Genomic DNA, 20008 nt, shown 5'->3' with positions numbered 1-20008 from the left:
GTGTTTTGTTCCAATCTCTCATCATGTGTTTGTTATTCAGACCAGGTTAATATTCACCTTTTTAACAGCATTCAAATGAAGTGCAGTGACGAACGTAAAGATAAGGCGTCGACAAAGGACAAAAATAACAGGATGTACAAAGCTGTGTCCATATATAGATAGGTCCAGGGTTCACTCCCTCCAGGAAGGCATAAAAGGGAAGCTTCCAGCGGCCCAGTATCACACTGAGGCAGACAACATCTCGGTTTATGCTGTGCTTCCTTTTCTTTTTCGGGGGGAAAACTCCTGATTAGCGAATGAGGAAACAAATTTTGCTCATATTCACATTTAGAGGACTAGTGAGCAAAGGGAAAAAGGGTAAAAAAAGAAAATGGACAAGTTTATATTACGGAACGCCGAACCCAAGGATGTACCCGATATCTTGCGACTCATAAAGGTAAGCCAGAAAGTGAGGCCTACTACTTGGACAACAAGTAGGTCACAGGGCTATTTGGTGACAGGTTATTTACCTCGGGTGATTAATATACTTCTAACTAAAAGCCTAATCAATTTGTTTTTGTTGCCTTTTGTTTTTAAGGAACTGGCTAAGTTTGAAGAGATGGAGGAAAAGGTTCTGCTGACAGAGAAAGGTGCTTCAGTTCGGCTCACTTTAAAATTAAATCTGGTGTTTATTATATCTGTGTTTACCTGGAGTTTGAGAAAATATATGTCTTATTAAGTAAATGTCCATGTTGTAGAGCTACTTGAGGATGGATTTGGAGATCATCCATTCTACCACTGCTTAGTTGCTGAGGTCCCAAAAGATCAGGACTCAGAAGGTAAAAACATCAAGTTTCGTATTTGCAATCACTCACTGCTGATACTGTTTGAATGAAGTCCTGAACCCTTACGTGTTTTCCTTCAGGCTACAAAGTCATTGGTTTTGCAATGTACTACTTCACCTATGACCCTTGGATTGGGAAGCTTCTCTACCTGGAGGACTTCTTTGTCATGGAGGAGTGTAGGGGTAGGGCTGTTATATGATTTGAAAAGTTAATAACTAACTGAGAACAGTGTTCAGCAAGCTAAAACATTTTGCAATCACTGTTTTAATTGTTTCGTGTACATTTAATCTTTCACCAGGTCTTGGAATTGGTTCGCAGATCATGAAGGATCTGAGCGAGGTATGACTGCATGCATGGAAAAAAACTGAAACGTTTCTACTCACAGATTCACTTGTTTCCCGTGTGAGCTGATTTTTTCCTTTGTGTTTCAATATTTTTCTTTCCACTAGACGGCAGTGAAGACTCGCTGCAGCAGCATGCATTTCATTGTGGCAGAAAACAACACCAAGTCCATCGAGTTCTACAAGAGGAGAGGAGCAGCTGACCTCTCCTCGGAGGAGGGCTGGCGTCTCTTTGAGATTGAGAAGAACGAGCTGCTGAAAATGACTGCCAAATAAGAGCTCACCCATCTCTGACTTACTCACTGTAATAATTTAGTGTTGTTTGGTCAGTATTAATGATTAAATTCACTAATAAACTGTTACTTTGGACAATAAGGCATATCTAACACATTCACGTCATGCTATTTGATGAACAACTGCTGAGATTTGAGAATTATATGATTTTAACATGATGTAATGCTTCAAGATATTTAATTTTTTTAATAATTGAGATCAAATCAAATGTTTTGATATCATTGCTGTTCTTTTTTTGAAAACATAATCATCACAAATAGTTTTTCTGTTTGTCAAATGATTTGCACAAATGTTCTATTTCTTTCGCATAACACATATACAATGCAATCCCATGAATGCATTTATTTAAACGTTTTCTGACTAGAATTAGTACCTCAGATTATTGAACATTAGTTCATCTTCATGTTATAATATTTTAGCGTGCTGATTGTTCTCAGTAAGATTAAATGCCTTGGATTAGTTTACATCCTTGTATTTCAATGCATGGTTTATATGTAGATGCTTATCTCTGTGTATTTTGTAAGCTGCCTCGTAAATAAAACATACTTCCTCTTTTGAAGTACCGTGGCCTTTATAGTTTAACCTTTCCCAAAACAGCTATTGATGATTGAGTATAAATAAAATAAAAAACGAAAACGACTTTTTTGGGAGGGGATTCTTTTTATCAGAAACATGTGGTTTGTATTCATACCTGGGGTCTTTCTGTTCAGAGTTTGCATGTTCTCCCTGTTCAGTGGTCCAACTTCATCCGACAGTCTGAAGAAAATCCATCATGTCAATTGTATCTGTGATGAAGTGGCAGCATGCTGGCGGTGAACAGTTTTGTCCAATCCAAAGACATGGACTTGAACTCAATTAATGACTCTAATCAGGTGTGTGTCCTGTGAGGGACTGATGATGGCTTGTCCTGGGTGTACCCTGCCTTCACCCATATTAGCTGGAATTGGCTCCAAATTTGAATAAAGTAGTTTAGTAGGATGGCTGGTGAATGTTCTCAGATTTCATAATTAAATACCAAGATAGAGAATGAAATGAAATGAGAAAGAAATGATTCCCCAATTAAAACTATTATCAGTAAAATAAAAGATAAAAAGTAATATAAAGTTAACTTGTGCTCACTATTCACACGTGAAAGTAAAATTTAATATACTCCTTATTAATACTGTAATAATTTACTCCTGCCTCAAAGTTCAATTTCCCATGAACACCTTTTGTTTTTATTCAGTCAGAAATCGAGATTCATTGTTGTTTTTTCATAGAAAGCCATTAAAAGTCAATTTGGTAAAGATGTGGGTAAACGTGAGTTGATGCAGTGCAGAAACAGTTTGTTCTACTAGAGCATCAAACTGCAGCAGAGCTGGGCTCTTCCATTGAAAACTAATCATGCTCTGGAGCTTCCTCACACTGTAATCGCTTTATTTGTCCGTCTCGCCGCTGCCGTTTGAGGAACTGAGGGCTGATTATTACTACCAGCCTGACTTCAATAAACCCCCCGGTGCCGCGGTGCTCGGATCATGGCCTGTTTGGTGCCTGTCGGGGTGATTTCCACGACCCTTCCGCATTTTCCTGCTGCTCTCGGGCTGTGACGTGTCGTGCTGACGGCGGCCTCGGAGCTGGAGGAGCGGGGGGCTGTAGCACGACGAGATCTGGCTCCGAGACGTCCTGCTTCGCTTTCAGCGGTGCTCCAGAAACAACCCCTAACCCCTCCTTCTCTGCTCCTCTCCGGCCCGCCCAAATAACACAAAATTCCCGACTGAATCCAGCCCGAGTCTGGGGGAACCGGGCGGCCTGGGGACGCCGAGGAGCGGACGGAGGCCATCCCTGCAGCGCAAATCTGGTACGCGGGGCTTTTCATTGCTTCCGTTTTTCAGAGCTGTATTTTCATTCGTGTGTATCCTCGGCTCTTGGTTTTTGCATGCATGTAGTGATTAAATTTATTTCTTTATTCTCGCCGCGAGGCCGCGGAGGGTTGGGCCTTTTCTTCTCAGGCCCGGGCCTCAATAGAGGCCGTAATTGGCAGCTCTGGCCCTGGCGATTAGTTAGCCATTAAAAATCTTTATTTCGTTGCTCGCTGTTGCCCAGCGCATTTTTTTCTCTCCATTATAAAAGTGGTAACGTCCTATGGCTTTCTAATAAAGCACATTTAAGGACTTAAAGACGTAGAGGACTTAAAATAAATGCTAAAATTAGCCACTGATGAGACGGGAAGCTAACAAAATGGCGGACGCTGGAGTGATGTGTGTGTGTGTGTGTGTGTGTGTGTGTGTGTGTGTATATATATATGTAAGTGTGTGTATGTATGTGTGTGTGTGTGTGTGTGTGTGTGTGTGTGTTTCACCCTCCTCCCGCTAGCAGGCTACACCACTGCACCCCTAACGCAGCCGCGCGTCTTTGTTTTGTGTTTTTTGTCCACATGCATGCAGACAGGCGCACACAGCCTGTGTGTTCGTGCACTGACTGCTGGTTTTTTGCGCGATACATCGGAAGCTAAAACACAGCGGACACTCGGATGAGTTCCGCTCATCATCCCTTCGGGTTTTGTGCCATTTGGCTTCGCACGGACGAGCAGCTCTGTTGGTCCGGTTTTACCCGAGCTGGGTCTGATGTGTTCGTGGTATCTTTCAACACACTGATGGGACCCCTCTCCACACAATGTTGTCATCTTTGTTTTTTTTTCTTCCCACCTGGAGGTGGTGGGGGATGGTGCATTCAGTATACGGTACCCCGGCTGCATCGCCTGTTTACATCCCCGCATCACTCAGGTTTTGTTCCTGGGAGAGATTTTATCTCACCTTGATCTCCATGATGGAGTTGCTACCAGTCAGTTTTTGTTTTTTTAATTTACTTTAAAAATGTCCTCTGAAAGTGGTGAGATGGACATCATAAGTATGCAACCGGTCAAATAATTTCTGTTTATGCGGGAGAAACACTGAAGTCAGCTTTCTTGATCATAGTTGAGATTCTCCTAAAAGAAATCTGGTGTCGTAAAGTACTGTTTTTCATCAATACTCACCAGGACGAGACTTGGAAACTTTCTGTATGGAGTGATGTTTGTAAGTTTCTGTGAATAAAATCTTACACAATAAAACGATCTAGTATGCAGCAATATTTTTGAAGTTGTCGAACATTACGACTTTATCTGGTCAGCTATGAATCTAAAATCTGGAATAAGTTACGTCGTTACACTTTTAACTGGAGTGAGACACTTGTTTTTGATAAAACTTAAATGAAGCTTTCCTTAGACTGAAATGTGCACTGTATGGATGCACAGTCCTTAAATTCTTTCACTTATAAATGGATAACTTTCATTTTCTCTGTCCTTTAATTAAACGATACTAGCCAGTATAGATGAATTGGAGTATCCTGATTACAATTTTTACATCAACATCCATCATATGAAGGCATTTATATACAGCACATAGAAATCTGGATATATCACTATAAATGTAATAAATAGTATCAGTTCCACCTACTCTCCTGGTTTTCAACAGTCAAAGTGACAGAAACCAAGACTTCCACTTTCAGTCAAAATAAATATAGAAATCTCCAGAAGCTAAACACATTAATTGCTGACATTGTTTTAGCGCTCAGGGACATTGTTTGGAGATTGTATTGTGTGCATGTAAAGTCAGCAGCAGCGACCTGGGATGAGGTTCATACAAGTGTGAGAGAGGAAACTTTGATTGTGAGGACCACACAAATGTGATACTCACTTCCAGAAGATTATATTATTACTGAGCAGCATGGGCATGTTTAGGAGTCATAACCACTAATTTGATGACAATTGCAAGCAACTTTGCATAATAGCTGTATTTACAATGGAATTAAGTTCATTTGTGGTTAAAATAAATTTTCTCTTCTCATAAGCTATGAAGCCACTAATCAGATGTGTTTTTTGTTTTTTTTAATGGCTCACAGACTGCAAAAAATATTAATGGAGGCTGCTATGCTACCATGTCTGTTGTATGATCAACATTATCCTGGTTTTTATAAGTACTCCACCTGACAAACCTGGTGTTTTGATTTGAGGGATTTGCCACATTGCGGCAGCCCAGCACACCTTGAAATAGGATGGGTTAAATGTAGATAAACATAATAATAAAGTATACATAAAAACTTGAATATCCATTCACCCTGTAAAACTGCAATACTCAAGTTAATATGAACAATAATTTTTAATCATATAGACCTATGACTGGTTGATGAGATATTAAGTATAAAGCCCGTTTTAAAATGTACACAACAACTTTGAATATATGAAATGTGGCTTTTCTTTTATGCATTACCTTCTTTTAAACCAAAATGTGAGATTCTGCCCACTCAGACTATCCAGATTAGCTGCAAGAAGACCAAATTGATATAGTGAAGCAGTGAGCCTTTAGATATTATTAAAGTGATAAGTATTCACTCTGTCAGATCAACAGAAATCTTAATTTTCAGAGTTGCATGAAAGCCAATACTGGCAGATAAATTATGTGGAAATCATGTCTTACATCTCCTCCAGACCAGCACCATGTCCATAGTATCACATCTACACAAACGTATACTTTCAGAAAAACTCTTTAAAGGGTAAAAGTGTTTTCTAATAATTGAACGGGTGATGCTTGGGCTACTTCCTATCCTGTGAATCTCTTAAAGTTCATTTAACAACTAGCACCCAATAGCTTCAAACTTAAACTGCACAATATCGAGTCAGCGTTCGATAAGTGGTGATCTTGATGAGTATTGCCATAAGATTTGTGATAATTACAAGCACTTGAATATTTGGTGATGTCTTTGTTCTTGAAAAACTTTTTCCCCCAACACTGCTCTTCCTCTTGCCCCTAATTTACCCCAGCTGTGACTTGGTCATGTTCATGTTGGTTTTTCTTTTCTTGTTTGGCTTCAGAGACTCTTATCTACATTGTGCACGGGGCATTCGCAGCATTAGGGCTCTGTCTGATTGGCCAAATGTGTCAACATGTAGAACATGAAATGCACACAGTGCATGGACATATAGTTCATTTAAATTCTGTCATTCCTTTGCAATATGTGTATTGTGCATGTAGATGTAATAACAATAAGTTTGCATTATGTTGTGCAGCCCTTGTTAGGAATCATATTTGCATCTTTTGCAGAGGTTTCTCTGTTAAAAATTTTTTTTTAAATTCATTCGAAGCACTTTACATCTGAACTCCTGAGCTGTAGTGCATATATGTCCAGTCATTGTGACAAACTGATACTTGGTGCATCACAACACAGTAATATTAAAATATCAAAGAATCGCGGGAGCTTATTTCTTGTGTTCAGACTTGTTTTGGTTGGCAGAGATCTAATCTTGTTGTTTGTTTGTTTTCAGCTCTCCAGTAACAAATGCAGTGCAAGGACAATGGATGAAGATGTCACCCGGCTTGCAATACATTCTGAAGAGCCTAAAATAATATTACACGGATCGGGTAATGTCATGTTATTGTTTGTTTGATTTCACCAGTGTGTGGGTGTGTGTGAGTTCTCATTAACGGGATTGGGGATTTATTTGTTTCGGTAACTTCAGATATTTAAGTGTAGATTGAGAAGTTCTGGGTTTTGAGTTAAAAGTTAATTTTAACGTCACATAATATCAGGTTGAAAACTGAAATCCGATAACATTTATTATATAGTATGAACAATCTTCTCTTATTATTGCTCTTTACTGTTACCTGGTTAACTCAGTAATCCTGCTTCTTCCAGATGAGGGTGGTGCCGGTGGGCAGGAGTTTGTTGTGGAGCTTCAAGAGACTGTGTTGGTGTCAGAAGGCGAGGGGGAAGGCATGGCGGTTCACAGGTTTGCCCCGGACGAGCTAGTCATCCAGGATGCCGTTGAGGATGTGGTTTCTGAGTATGTGCACTGCGATGAAGACGAAGACGTTGCTGTAGAAACCTGCGTGATGGCCCTGGAAGGCGAGGAGGAAGGCGTTGCCATGGGAGACATCCCTGAAGATGGGCTGGACCCGGAGCAACAGGAGGACGACCAAGACGGCTGCGGAGATTATTTGATGATATCCTGTAAGTTTACAGCTCAGTCTGCCATTTACACACACCTTATGTGTGTATCTCTGCCGCGACATGTTGGATCGATTAGATTGCATCGACCGTTCGAAAGATGGTTTGAGACAAGTTGTCGTAATAACTGATTTAGTGAGCGCTGTGGAAATGAACATTTGTTCTCCGATGTTATTCCTGTAACTTTTAACTGCCGTTTATAACGGCAGCTAAAGTTACATTAAAATGACCAGTTTAGTAATTTAACTTTTTGTACATTTGGAGGAATTTCTTTCTTTTTATTATTCTTGGCCTGGTTGATGAAAGATCATGACATTTGTGTTTTATTCAGTCAAAGTTACTTTAAAGGACAAAACTCCAACTATGATACACATGCTTGTTCCTTTCTTTAATTTATGGTAGATGACTTTGACACTTTGTCTAAACTCTAACGTCTTCAAATTCTTTTATGCACTGAAAATGGAGCAAATGTTTTAAGACAAAATGTTATGACTGTTTGAGATGGTGAAACTTGGAACATGCTTTGGTGTTGCTTTCACTAGTGGACGAAGCTGGTAAAATGGTGTCTGAAGACGGAACAGAGGTAACAGTAGAGGGAGCCGTGGAGGATCAGGAAGTGGAGAAGGATGAGGACGGACAGGAGGTCATTAAGGTGTACATCTTCAAGGCCGACTCGGGGGAGGATGACATGGGTGAGTCACAGTTGACCTTCAGCGTCTTCACACACCAAATACAAGGCTCGAATAAACTGCCTTAAAAAACAAAACAAAACTATAAGCCGTCTTCAGTCCAGCGTGCTGGTTGGAGTTTGTGTCGCAAACACTGGTCATAAAAGTATAAACATCATACTTGTGCTCTTACTTACATTATCAGTATGTTGCACAGTGTCTCAGTTTGCGAGTTACTTTTTTAAAGACCTGTTCAAAGTTACGTTATAACACAAATCAGGTTTTATAACCTTTGGAAACAGGGTGTCTAGCTATTTGCTGATTCTTGATAGCAACAGGCTCCATAACTGTGAGGGAAACCATCAGATGCAAAACACTCTACAAACCATCGGCTATTATGGTATCGATAAACTCATAGGCACATCGTTGTCTTGTGTGTAACTTCTGCTGTATCGAGCAGAAACCGCCGATGCCTTTTAAAGACGATGTAAACCAGCAGATCAGTAACATCTGCTCGGTCGCACATGTATTGCCTTTCACCTGTGATGTAACATGCTCCAACATAGATAATTCTAATCACGCCCCACAATCAATTCATAAGTTACTTGGTGTCACTTGATTTGTTGTAACTTGTATTAATTGCAATATCTCCAAAAGATCCTAAAATTATCAAAAAAAATTCAAAAAAAAAGTTTTAGTTTCCCCTTTGTTAGTACACATTGAGAGATGTCGGAGTCTTGTGAACTGCAGTGAGAACACTTCATTGTGCATGCACGCAGCTCTCTGTAGTTTTGAAGGGAGTTTTAACTCAAACCATCTGACATCCAAAAAGCAAAGCAATAGCAGCCATCGTGATAGATTGAGAAAGAACGGAATGTCAAATCAGTACGGTTTAATCAGTTAGTGTGCCTTTTATTCTGGTCCAAGTTCCATTTAGTTAAATAGTTAGATGATCAGGAGTATTTAGTTTTGCATTTCCAGGACCCATTGAAACAGTATGATGTGAAAATAACCACAAGCAACTGAAGATTTTGCCAATTTGATCATAAAACACTCATTAAATTGTTTTCATATCTGAACTTTGGCTTTGTGAGCCCTGAGCAATCCCTGGAAGAATTAAAGTTGAGCTGTTTTTGGGTTGTTAAAGAGTTTTCTAGCTCATTTGTTAAAAAGTATTTGATTGGATGTCCTTTCTTCAGGAGAGTCGGTCGACATCAGTGACGGAGACACGGAGAGCGTGGCGCTGACCTCGGGCCAGACACTCAGAGAGAAGATGGTTTACATGTCGGTGGGAGATTCTCATCACAACCAAGGAAACCACGGTAGGTAACACGGCCCACCGAGCGGGGATAGCTGTCATGAAACTGACTGTCGGTACTGTTTTGGTTTTGTACATGTTGGGCTCATCTACAGGTGGGCCCAAGGTGACTGATGAGGTATATATGGAGGTGGTGTTAGGAGGTGAAGAGCCTGTAACTCACGACCGCTCGTATGACAGCGTGTCTCTAAGCAAGGACTTCATGCCTGTGGCCTGGGCAGCTGCTTATGGTCAGCACCCTTGTCTATTAAATTGCTTTTAAAACCACACTGGAAGCCTGTGCAACAACCACGTCTCTGCTTGTCTTTGCTTCAGCTGTACACCTGTTGGTGCCGTCGATTTTAACGTTAAACGCACTTTGTCACCCTCACAGGTGGAGACGACAGCGAGAGCTGTGAGAACCGAAACGGTGCCGCCAGCGCACTACTGCACATCGATGAATCTGACGGCGTCGATGAAATCAACAGACAGCGGACCAAAACCAAGAGACGGTCGGAGCCTCGGCAGGTTCAGACAGGTGAGGCAGCAGCCTGCGTCTTTACACCTGCGGCCTGTACGACAACCTGAGAGGAACATACCTGGGATCTCTTTCTTTTCTGGCTTTATTTTCTCAGACATCCTCAAATAAGCATTATTATGAAGCTAGCTATAAACTCCATACCTGAACCCAGGCTTTGTGTGTGGGCAAAAATTGCATTCTGTATGAATATGATAGGTTTCAAATATTAATCACGGCACAAGGGGTTCAAAACAGTCAATAAGTTTGCAATAAAATGTGAATATACACACAGTGACCAACAAAACCACGTAGGCTGTCCTGTGACAGATGCTGGTTGAAGAGTGAGATCCGTCCCACAGCAGTATGTGCTGTGTGTGGTACTTTCACACACTACTAAAGCTCCTGTTTATAATTTTTGTCTTCAGTTACCCAATCAACCAACCATCACCACACAATAGTAAACGTAAAGAAAATCTACTTGGCTTTGGAAGAAAAGATTAAGCAATATTACATTGACCCAACACAAGTACTCAGCTCTGCTGCTCTTCTCCCAAATGCATTTTCCCTGAAAATGTGGCATCATTTAAAAGGGAAATGAACAGATGTTCCGATGATATACATTTAGACGTCGTGAGCTGCATAGTCTCCAAGAGGAACCTCAAGAACAGGGCGGGCTGATTAACCAATATGCTTTGCTTTATACTCTCAGAACAAGTTAAAAAGGTTTATATGCATTATTATATGACTGAGGGATTCTAACTGGAACATGGCAGATAAAAAGAATGTGATCTAACCTGTGATCAGTACAACATATTGGACAAAAAACTAGAACTCGGATATGTCCCTGTTCTGCTCTGATAGAAAAATACTACTTCACATTTTAGCTCAGTTGTAATGGCGTGGCTGTAAGGAATCTTTTCCAGTCAACATGATAAATGTCAGTTTATGCAAAAATTGGCTGCGTCACTTACAACAGCACTGATTTTCCACTTATTAAATGCTGCCATTGATACTAATGTCCACATTGAAATGACTTGAGACGACACTTTTTAAAACTGGTAGCTTAGAGTTTAGGTGAGAGTCAGACACAGCACGTTCCCCTGTGACCTGTGATTTGTGTTTACGGCTGTAATGTTTGTTCTCTTCCACTGCCTTATCAGCAGTTTATAATGTTTGTCTGGTCAAACAGTCAAATCAGCTGTTAGATAAGTAAACCTACATGTTGTGCTTGTTGGTCCACTTTATAACGAATTCTCTTTCTGAAGTAAAAAGTTGTGGTGTTAGAATTATTTAACTAAAATGCACTGAATAACTTGATTGGGAAAATGGTATAAAATATGTCCAACTCCTCCTTCAATACTAAAGTTCCAGAATGTTGCTACTTTTAAATTTCAATGATTCCCTGATTCAAGATGTCGTTAACCTTGTACTCAAAGTTTGTGGTTTGATGCCTACCGTATAGTTTCCAATAGATGTGCAGTGCGCAAGTGCCTCAGGGGTGAGCGTCTATTGGGAACATGCATAGTTTTAGGCAGGGAGCCGTGAAGTTTGCTCAAAGCCGTCTACAATATGTGTACAGTAGAACCTCAGACTAGGGGACCTGATAAGAGCGACACCTTTGGATAGCCTCCCAGCTGTGCAGTGCTGCTCTGTGATTCCTCTTAAGTTTCACTTTAACTGTACACCAAGGAGTCAAACATAAGGCCCGTGGGCCGAAACTGGCCCACAAACGGCTCCAATCCAGCCTCACACATATGTATATATATTGTATACATCTTTTGGTTCAGTTATGTGCTTTTTTTTATTTATATTTTTTCCATTACATATTTGGGTTTCGATTTGTTTAATATCAACTGGTCCTACAATTTATCACATGTCACAATGTAGTATTTAGTAGTCTACAATGCATTGGAATGTACCATTTTAGCTCAATTTTTTCCAAATTTTTCAAGGAGACGCCCCCAGTTAGTGAGGTTTGTTCTTTCTTTGCATGCTCCGCATCTTTGAAAAAGGGGGTACTCTTCTATTAGACGGTGCTCTTCTATTGGGAACTATACGGTGTCTATATAATTTGTTCCACACTGTGATCATTTAGGTGAGGTGATTGCTAACTAATCACCATGTTGGTCAGAAGATAAATTGACCCAGATTATAAAACTAATGTCCTCTTTCATTTTTACGTGGAGTGTTGTTTTCATGAAGACATCAATTTTATTCCACAAAAAAAAGGATACCGAAAACACATGGAATTAAATCAGCATTTTCAAACTGATTCTACTGAAGTGACACCAAAGGTTGTAGTGTAACAGATTTACATCCATGTAGTAACCCCCCCCCCTCTCTATTTCTCTCTCCAGCCATCATCATCGGCCCGTACGGTCAGCCGCTGACTGTTTACCCCTGCATGCTCTGCGGTAAAAAGTTCAAGTCACGTGGCTTCCTGAAACGTCACACCAAGAATCACCACCAGGACGTCCTGACCAGGAAGAAGTACCAGTGCACCGACTGTGACTTCACCACCAACAAGAAAGCCAGCCTCCACAACCACATGGAGGTGCACGCCCTCAGCAGCAAGGCCCCTTTCGAGTGTGAAATGTGCGGCAAGGAGTTCCACCAGCAGGCGGCGCTGTTCTCCCACAGACTGCAGCACCACCACCGGGAGCCCAAAAGCCAACCGCCGCCACCGCAGCAGCCCACCAAGATGCATAAATGCAAGTTCTGTGACTATGAAACTGCTGAGCAAGGGCTGCTCAACCGTCACTTGCTGGCTGTCCACAGTAAAAGTTTCCCACACATCTGTGTGGAATGTGGAAAAGGCTTCCGACATCCCTCCGAGTTGAAGAAACACATGCGTACGCACACTGGCGAGAAGCCTTACTCCTGCCTGTACTGCGACTACAAGTCTGCCGATTCGTCGAATCTCAAAACGCACATCAAGACGAAGCATAGTAAAGAGATGCCGTACAAATGTGAGCGCTGTTTCCAGACCTTTGCGGAGGAGGAGGAGCTAATGCAGCACGGATTAACGCACGAGGAGAATAAGACCCACCATTGTGCCCACTGTGATCACAAAAGTTCCAACTCCAGTGACCTGAAACGCCACATCATATCTGTTCACACCAAGGACTACCCACACAAATGTGCCGTCTGTGGGAAGGGCTTCCACCGGCCGTCCGAACTCAAGAAGCACTCTGTGTCGCACCGCACCAAGAAACTCCACCAGTGCCGGCACTGCAACTTTAAGATTGCGGACCCTTTTGTTCTCAGTCGCCACATCTTGTCGGTCCACACGAAGGAGCAGCAGGCCTCACCGGAAAAGACCGAGCCTAAGAGGACAGAGACGCACACTCCCGTTGCAACGCCCAAAAAGTCTGCACCGAGCGCGTCGAGCGGCCCGGGTCCGCCCGCCAGAGTCAGTGCAGCCAGCCTAGCCAGCAGCGTGACTGTAGTTATCGGCAAAGGACAGAAGGAGAGGAGAATTTATCAGTGCCAGTATTGCGACTATAGCACTGGGGACGCTTCCGGTTTCAAGCGACATGTGATCTCCATCCACACAAAGGACTACCCGCACCGCTGCGAAATCTGTTCCAAAGGCTTCCGCCGGCCCTCGGAGAAGAACCAGCATATCATGCGCCACCACAAGGACGTGGTGCAGGCAGATTGACTCCGACCGAGCCAGAAACTGTGCCATGACCACAAAACAATGTTGAAGCATCCATCACACCCCGACCGCTGCACCCCCAGTACGACGCAGCTCGCACTGAAGCGGTGTGACGCGTGTTGCACTTAGTCCATTCTGTTGTTTTTTTTTCCTCTTTTTGATCCTCGGCCTAATGTTTGTTCAGACGTGTATACACATGTACATAACATCTCCGTCAAGAGTTGGCAACCAAGCCCCCACCGTAGACTTGCACTTTTAACTGCATGTCCCTTGCTGGTGACAGTGTGCATGGCAGATTGTGCAGACGTCTCTTTGTAGATACACGTTTTGATTTTGCAGGTAGCAATCACTTCTCAATCACAATGGTCCTAATTATTTGTCTTAAAACTTAAGTGTAACTTTCAAAAAGGAAAAAAAAAAAAAAATGTTTGCGTCATTTTGTTGAAATGTACTTAACACTGCAGTATGAATTAGCAACGTGTTGCCAGTAGCACTTGGTAAAATCGTGTGCGTGTGTGTGAGAGAGAGAGAGAGAGAGAGAGAGAGAGAGAGAAAGTGAGTGAGAGAGAGAGAGAGAGACAACAAAAAGCTGTTGTGCTTCCTGGTGCTCTGACCCCACCACTCTGTAACATAATACCTTTTTGTTGCAATAACACAGAAATCGCCGCCGTTGAAGCAACCCCGAGCTTCATCAATCGAGGTCTACACTCATAAACCAACACAAAAATACACAGTGGATAAAAAAAAAAAAAGTGGCTGTGACATGGTGGTGAATTCAACATTCACTGGCTCATGAGTCGTGGTGCGTTCAATACCCCCATCGCTTGATTATCCCATACCTTTTCGTTCGAGTCAGTAAGTGTACTGTAAGTTGAGTGTCCAAAGCAGTGGAGACGAAGCCCCGGCTCAGTATTTTTAACCCATTAATGCTACCTGCAAATTTAAGTCCCAGAAATGGCAGATTTTAGTGATGAAAAGAAATATACATCTGTTTGAACCAGCCGTTCATGCAGAGGTTATTTTTTTTTTTAATAATCTTATAGATATAAACGTATATCTATTGACATATCTTTTAAATGACTGAGAGAAAAAAAAATCATTACATATGATCCCAAATCTTAGGCTGAGTTAAAGAAAACATGTTTTCATCATTGTCCTGTCAAAACTGATGGAAATAGGAACTCTGCGATGAACCTGGCGCTGCTGTTCTGGAACTATGGACTGAACTCTCCGTTCTGCCAACACAGATGTACTTTTGCCAGTAGAAAGGGAAAACCTATATCTCCTTTAGATGCAACTTGAGAAGACCGGTGCTGGCGGTGTACATTACTATGGCTTTTTTACGTTTTATTTTTTGTTGTTTGTTTTTTTATCACCTGTGATCATTTTTGTTTTTATATTTATTTCATTTACAAGTTGTTGTATAGTTATGTGTAACTAGACTTCTATGGGACGTAAATTATTGTTTTGTATACAAATCTGTACAAAGCGTGTAGATGTAAACACTTGATAAAAAGGAAATCCCAACTGTGTTGTTATGGATGTACTTCAACGTATTTGTTAAAAAAGATAAATAAAGCAAAGTATTTTATCCGTTTCTTTTTTTTTTATTTGCCAGCAGTGTTGAAGTTCGGTTACAGAAAGCAAAGTGTCGTGAAGTCAAGCTCAGAACAGTTCAGTAACAATCGGAAAAGCCGAGTTATTAGGATGAACGAAGACGGAAGACGCCTTGATGGATGTGGAGTTGTCGCATGAGATGTTGAAATCTTAATCAAGCAGCTGGGCACTCCGCTGAAAAAGAAGAAATAAAGGTGAACATTACTCAACACGGCTCGTCGGTGTGCGCCGTTTCATTTCAAGACAGAAGTACCGTTTTTGGGCAGGAAAACAATATTTTCAGGCAGGACGCCGCTCTCCAGGGAGAACTGTCTGAACTTCTCCAGCAGGTCGGCGCCGAGGTCCGCTCCACGTCCTGTGAGACAACAAGAAGTTCTTCATCCACAACGACAAAGAAACGTGCAGAGACTTGGTGGAAATTAACTTGTTTATTTCCACTTGATCAACTTCTATATTGGGCCTCATACGACTGTGGACAGACGACTACGGTTCCAGCCCTGCGTCGGTCAAGTTATTGTTCTTCAGTACTTTCAGGTAATAGTGATTCAAATTGTTTTTCAGCACCGATGATGGACAAAACAATCACAAACTATGTACACAGTCAACATGCAGCTCCCGCCAAATGCCCCATCTTGTGGCCTGCCTGCAGTCCGTGCAATGCCCATGTTGTTGTTTGTTTGTTTTTTTTAAATACCAGAAATAGAGAATCAAATATTGTTTGTGATGACTTTACCATACAGCTTGTTGACAACAGTGAGTTCGCTCTCCTTGGACTTGATGGTGTGAGTCAGAGCATATTCGTCATTCTTCACTTCAACAAAGCGCATGTCATTCAAACTCCCCCAGCCTGATGAGGAGAAAAGGGAAATAATAGGGAATAACACAAAGTGTCAACGCACATCTCGTGTGTGTGTGTGTGTGTGTGTGTGTGTGTGTGTGTGTGTGTGTGTGTGTGTGTGTGTGTGTGTGTGTGTGTGTGTACACTCACGCTGACTTGTGTATGTGAATTTTCCAGGCATGTCAGTCTTCGTGGCCAGGTTGTTCAGTCTCCAACATGAACCGTCGGGGCTGCAGAGAAACCAGGGAAAAGTTGCCTTTTATTTTTCATATTCTGTTCAGTTGTAAACATCCTCGCTCTCTCCTTCGGTCCTCATGTGCTCACTTTAGACTGGCGTAGGAGATGTCCATGTCCCCGTCGGCAGTCGGGGTGAGCATGGTGGTGCCCATCTTCATGCTGTCTCTGCGGCTGACAAACCACTGGGCATTGGTAGCAAATCCAATCAGGTACCACTTCCCTGCCACCTGCAGACACACACAAAAGGTGAAACACATAACAATTGATGCTGTGAGCTTTGGTAGACAGCAGAAGATATCTATCATTTATGCCCAGTTTAGATTCTATACTAAAATATGAAAGTCATGTTTTTCCCCCCCAACAAAAATGTCCATTGTTTTTTTTAACATCCAACAACATCAAACTTAGTCAATTTCAAAAATTCTGAATCATGCGCAACCCCCACAACCAGTCTTTACCAATTTCCAAAAGTTAACACATTTTTGGTTTCAAATGTTATGAGCGGTGAAAATGCGGACTAATGATCACATTTAAAAATATGATCATTATAATCATTCTCTGGTAGTAGAACTGCAGAACGTGGCCCTCTGGTAGTTTGGCTAAATGTTTTGTGCCCCTCACTATGAACAAAGGTGCCGTTCTGCATAAATGCCTGATTATAACACGTAAAATCCACATGAAGACTCACATCATGTGATGTCTTTACAGGTCATTATTACTAATATGTGTTCATTCGTGAAAGTTGTCTGCTGTTTCTGTGGATAGTGCATTACATGTGTCTTCTTTTTGCAAAATATTGATAAGAGTATTGATTAGAATGATTTCCTGCAACGCTGAAGTTGCAGCCTACAACAATAAATAACAGAAAATCAGCTTTTTAAAAAAAAAAAAAAAGTGACTTACCCCTTGTAGATTGAAGTCTGCCTGAGGGATGACTTCAGAAGAAACCACGAGGGAGCAGAGCACAGCTCCCAGCAGAGTCAGCAGTAAAGCCATGGCTGCTGAGGAGATGGATCAGTCACAGAAAAGGAAAAAAAATATGTATCTGAAGATCTCTTAGTTTTTTTGGCCTGAAGTTCAGCCCGACGACCCTTTATATAGCATAACACATGCACGAGTACACCCACCCACCCACCCACCCACTCACTCACATGCACACACCCCCTCAGCTGGGATGGGTTCAAACCTGTGGAGCTTCAGGCAAACACGTCAACCGTTTCACATACTCCAGGCTCTGTCCTTGTCGGGGCAGATTTCAGTCAACCGTGTCAGGATTGATTGGCACAGAAAGCAGGCAGGGAAACCTGCACAGACACAACATGATGTGCAAAACGTGTGCTGAGATCATACCCTCATCGCTCATCGTGTCAGAAAACAGAAAAACTATAATTCAAAAATTGTGAAATCGATCAGCCAATTTCATTTAGAAGCAGCCTATTGTTGAGCGTGAGTTTGCAATAACAAACAGTCCCCTGCTGTGGTAAACAAGACAGCCGGCTGCCTTCCTGCGCTTTCTATGGCAGTGACCACAGAATCAAAAAACGACTGTCAGCAGTTGCAATAAAACACAGAGACATCACAAATGCCTCCACATCATGCTTCACTGTGCATGAAAAAAGAAAATGCCATGCCAGGTAACTACATTTTCTCTTTTAATAGGGTATAAAATCTGCTTTAAAGGCATTTGTATTATGCATTTCAAGTTTTAAAAAGTACATATACACTATTTATGAGTAGATAATATAAAACTTTTCTTGTTTTCTTTTTTTTGTCTTAATTTGCAGTTGTGTCTTCTCAAAATATTGTGGTTACCAACCAGTAAATGAGAGAGTATCACATCAGGGCAATGAGAGGATCTATGGCTAATAAAGCTTGTAGTACAGCAACAAAGTCAAATTTGATGATGACACGACCTTGGGATGGCAAATAATATGCTTGACTGAGTTGCAACGCTGTTCTAAGTTTGAATAACAGAAAATCTTGCATCTCGCTGTCTTGAGACTTTTTTAGACAAACCAAGTTCTGGATGAAAGAACCGGGAGGAACCAGCAGACCCAAGGCCGGGTTCCAACAGTGTCAAACATCTATCAAACAGCCCACAGAGCGGAAAAAGAAATCTACATTTGAGGTGATTTTGTTCTGTTCGGACCATAAGGTGGACATAAACAGACGCAGCAAAGCGAATTCTTATCCGTTTTTATTTCTCAGTTTTTCTCAGCATTGATTTGAGGATCTGCATTTAAACTTGAGTCTCTCAGCCATGTCACAAATTGCTTTTAAAATGGAGCAGCTCAGTGGTGGACTGACAATGCTGACAAACATGTTCAGAGAACAGACGACAGAGTGGCTGAATGACAAATGAATTGGGTAAATGTGTCTTTCAAAGAGGGACATGGACACACTTTACCAGGAGAGAAGCAGCCGACTTCTAATAGATCTTCTCCTAGAAATGATCTGTAAGTCAAGAGGGTTAGAGTGTATGATTTTACAGTAGGTTTAAATGACACACCGTCCTACTGCCTTGTTTATTTTTTCAGCTTGTGTTTTTCTTTGATTTTCATACTGAACAGTATGACTAGTTTATCAAGTCAAAAGGCTTGACTTTAATAGAGTTCATTAGGTCCAATTTCTTTCTAGATGCATTTTTTGCATCCCCCCCCCCCATAACAGTGAATATATATATATATATATATATATATATATATATATATATATATATATTATTTTATTTTATTTTTTGCAGTAAAACCTTCCTCTGGGTGTTCAGCTCATGCACACAGTACAAAGACTCCTCTCATACACACTTCACCTGCAAGAACCGGCTTGCATTTTGCCCCAAGATATTGAAATATTAAAAGCTGTGTTGTTCCAGAAAAATTCTCTGCGTGCACACTTGTAAAAAAAAAAAAACCCCAAAAAACTGCCAAAATAGTGCTGACATACAAGATGTCAGATGCAGAAATCTGAGATGCAGAAATGTGAACGATCACAGACACAGAAGCCAAGATGAGTTGCTTTGATCTCAGAAAGTTCACGATTTGATCGGCCAATTTATGCTACGTTGGCAGAACAACAAATCCTGACACCTTTAGAGAGTTCACACATTAATCAAAATACACACAGTGGGCTTTGTATTAGAACAGGGAGGCTGCATATCAGGCTTGTACATTGGTAATATCTTAAACCGCATGTGAATCTCAAACAGTGCATACAAGCACACATACTTATTCAGTGAGAGTTAATGATGGATTTGTTTTTGAGAGAATGTATATTTTTAATAACTAGAACTCCCAGACCATTTATGACATCTAGAAATTTCAAGAACTACCAGAAATGAGTGGAATTGAGCCTTGCGACCAAAGTCCTGTTATAGTGGCTCCCAGGACTTCTGCAGTAAGATCGTCCAAACACACACAAGATTATGGCGCCTCACATTTGAAACTTTTTGATACCATCATAAACACACAGTAACAATGAAGAAATGTTAAGGTTATCTTATAAAATGGAGCAAATGCTCTCACTTGTTGAACTTCTTTGACAACTCGACAGCAGTAAACATGAAAATAATTTTAAACATATCCTCTTTTTTTTTTCTTCTGGTGACTCTAAACTAGTTTTAAATTGAATGTGTCTGTTTGAAAGATCCTTTCAACGCCACTTTGACTAAAGCGAGAATAAAAGATGGATGAA

The 20008-nt window shown here is 41.3% G+C and overlaps 3 protein-coding genes across 4 annotated transcripts; 2 read left to right on the top strand and 1 right to left on the bottom strand.

Annotated features, from left to right (window-relative positions):
- The first annotated feature begins 129 nt into the window (after window positions 1-129).
- On the top strand, window positions 130-2013 carry LOC308121376 (diamine acetyltransferase 1-like). The gene is made up of 6 exons (XM_080482574.1): window positions 130-436; window positions 578-629; window positions 738-818; window positions 905-1006; window positions 1123-1163; window positions 1274-2013. Exons 1-6 carry the CDS (start codon window positions 371-373, stop codon window positions 1439-1441), a joined length of 510 nt encoding a protein of 169 aa, XP_080338700.1. The 5' UTR covers window positions 130-370; the 3' UTR covers window positions 1442-2013.
- A 714-nt stretch (window positions 2014-2727) lies between these two features.
- Window positions 2728-14090, top strand: LOC308122225 (zinc finger Y-chromosomal protein 1). 2 transcript variants are annotated; one of them, XM_080483930.1, is made up of 8 exons: window positions 3043-3296; window positions 6798-6894; window positions 7169-7483; window positions 8023-8172; window positions 9348-9470; window positions 9562-9696; window positions 9840-9983; window positions 12323-14090. In XM_080483930.1, the coding sequence occupies exons 2-8, from the start codon at window positions 6828-6830 to the stop codon at window positions 13627-13629; spliced, it is 2241 nt and encodes a 746-aa protein (XP_080340056.1). In that variant the 5' UTR covers window positions 3043-3296; window positions 6798-6827; the 3' UTR covers window positions 13630-14090. The 2 variants fall into 2 exon arrangements, with proteins under 2 accessions (XP_080340055.1, XP_080340056.1); XM_080483929.1 differs by lacking the exon at window positions 9562-9696 and having other exon boundaries at window positions 2728-3296.
- A 1131-nt stretch (window positions 14091-15221) lies between these two features.
- Window positions 15222-17439, bottom strand: LOC308122226 (lipocalin). The gene is made up of 6 exons (XM_080483931.1): window positions 17222-17439; window positions 16406-16545; window positions 16232-16311; window positions 15977-16090; window positions 15497-15598; window positions 15222-15417 (listed from the first exon to the last, which is right to left on the bottom strand). The coding sequence occupies exons 1-6, from the start codon at window positions 17312-17314 to the stop codon at window positions 15398-15400; spliced, it is 549 nt and encodes a 182-aa protein (XP_080340057.1). The 5' UTR covers window positions 17315-17439; the 3' UTR covers window positions 15222-15397.
- Between the last annotated feature and the right edge of the window lie 2569 nt (window positions 17440-20008).

The sequence above is a fragment of the Lipophrys pholis genome, assembly GCF_963383615.2.
Source record: "Lipophrys pholis genome assembly, chromosome: 16".
Taxonomy (NCBI): domain Eukaryota; kingdom Metazoa; phylum Chordata; class Actinopteri; order Blenniiformes; family Blenniidae; genus Lipophrys; species Lipophrys pholis.
This window is presented reverse-complemented; position numbering and strand designations above follow the sequence as displayed.

Excerpts from the sequence above, each read along its gene's own strand:
- LOC308122226 (XM_080483931.1), bottom strand. The coding sequence starts at position 17,314 with ATGGCTTTACTGCTGACTCTGCTGGGAGCTGTGCTCTGCTCCCTCGTG. Across the intron at positions 16,546-17,221 it reads CAGACTTCAATCTACAAGGG|GTGGCAGGGAAGTGGTACCT; the intron begins GTAAGTCACTTT and ends GTGTGTCTGCAG. Across the intron at positions 16,312-16,405 it reads ATCTCCTACGCCAGTCTAAA|CCCCGACGGTTCATGTTGGA; the intron begins GTGAGCACATGA and ends GTTTCTCTGCAG.
- LOC308122225 (XM_080483930.1), top strand. The coding sequence starts at position 6,828 with ATGGATGAAGATGTCACCCGGCTTGCAATACATTCTGAAGAGCCTAAA. Across the intron at positions 7,484-8,022 it reads AGATTATTTGATGATATCCT|TGGACGAAGCTGGTAAAATG; the intron begins GTAAGTTTACAG and ends TGCTTTCACTAG. Across the intron at positions 9,984-12,322 it reads GCCTCGGCAGGTTCAGACAG|CCATCATCATCGGCCCGTAC; the intron begins GTGAGGCAGCAG and ends TTCTCTCTCCAG.
- LOC308121376 (XM_080482574.1), top strand. The coding sequence starts at position 371 with ATGGACAAGTTTATATTACGGAACGCCGAACCCAAGGATGTACCCGAT. Across the intron at positions 437-577 it reads ATATCTTGCGACTCATAAAG|GAACTGGCTAAGTTTGAAGA; the intron begins GTAAGCCAGAAA and ends TTTGTTTTTAAG. Across the intron at positions 630-737 it reads GGTTCTGCTGACAGAGAAAG|AGCTACTTGAGGATGGATTT; the intron begins GTGCTTCAGTTC and ends TCCATGTTGTAG.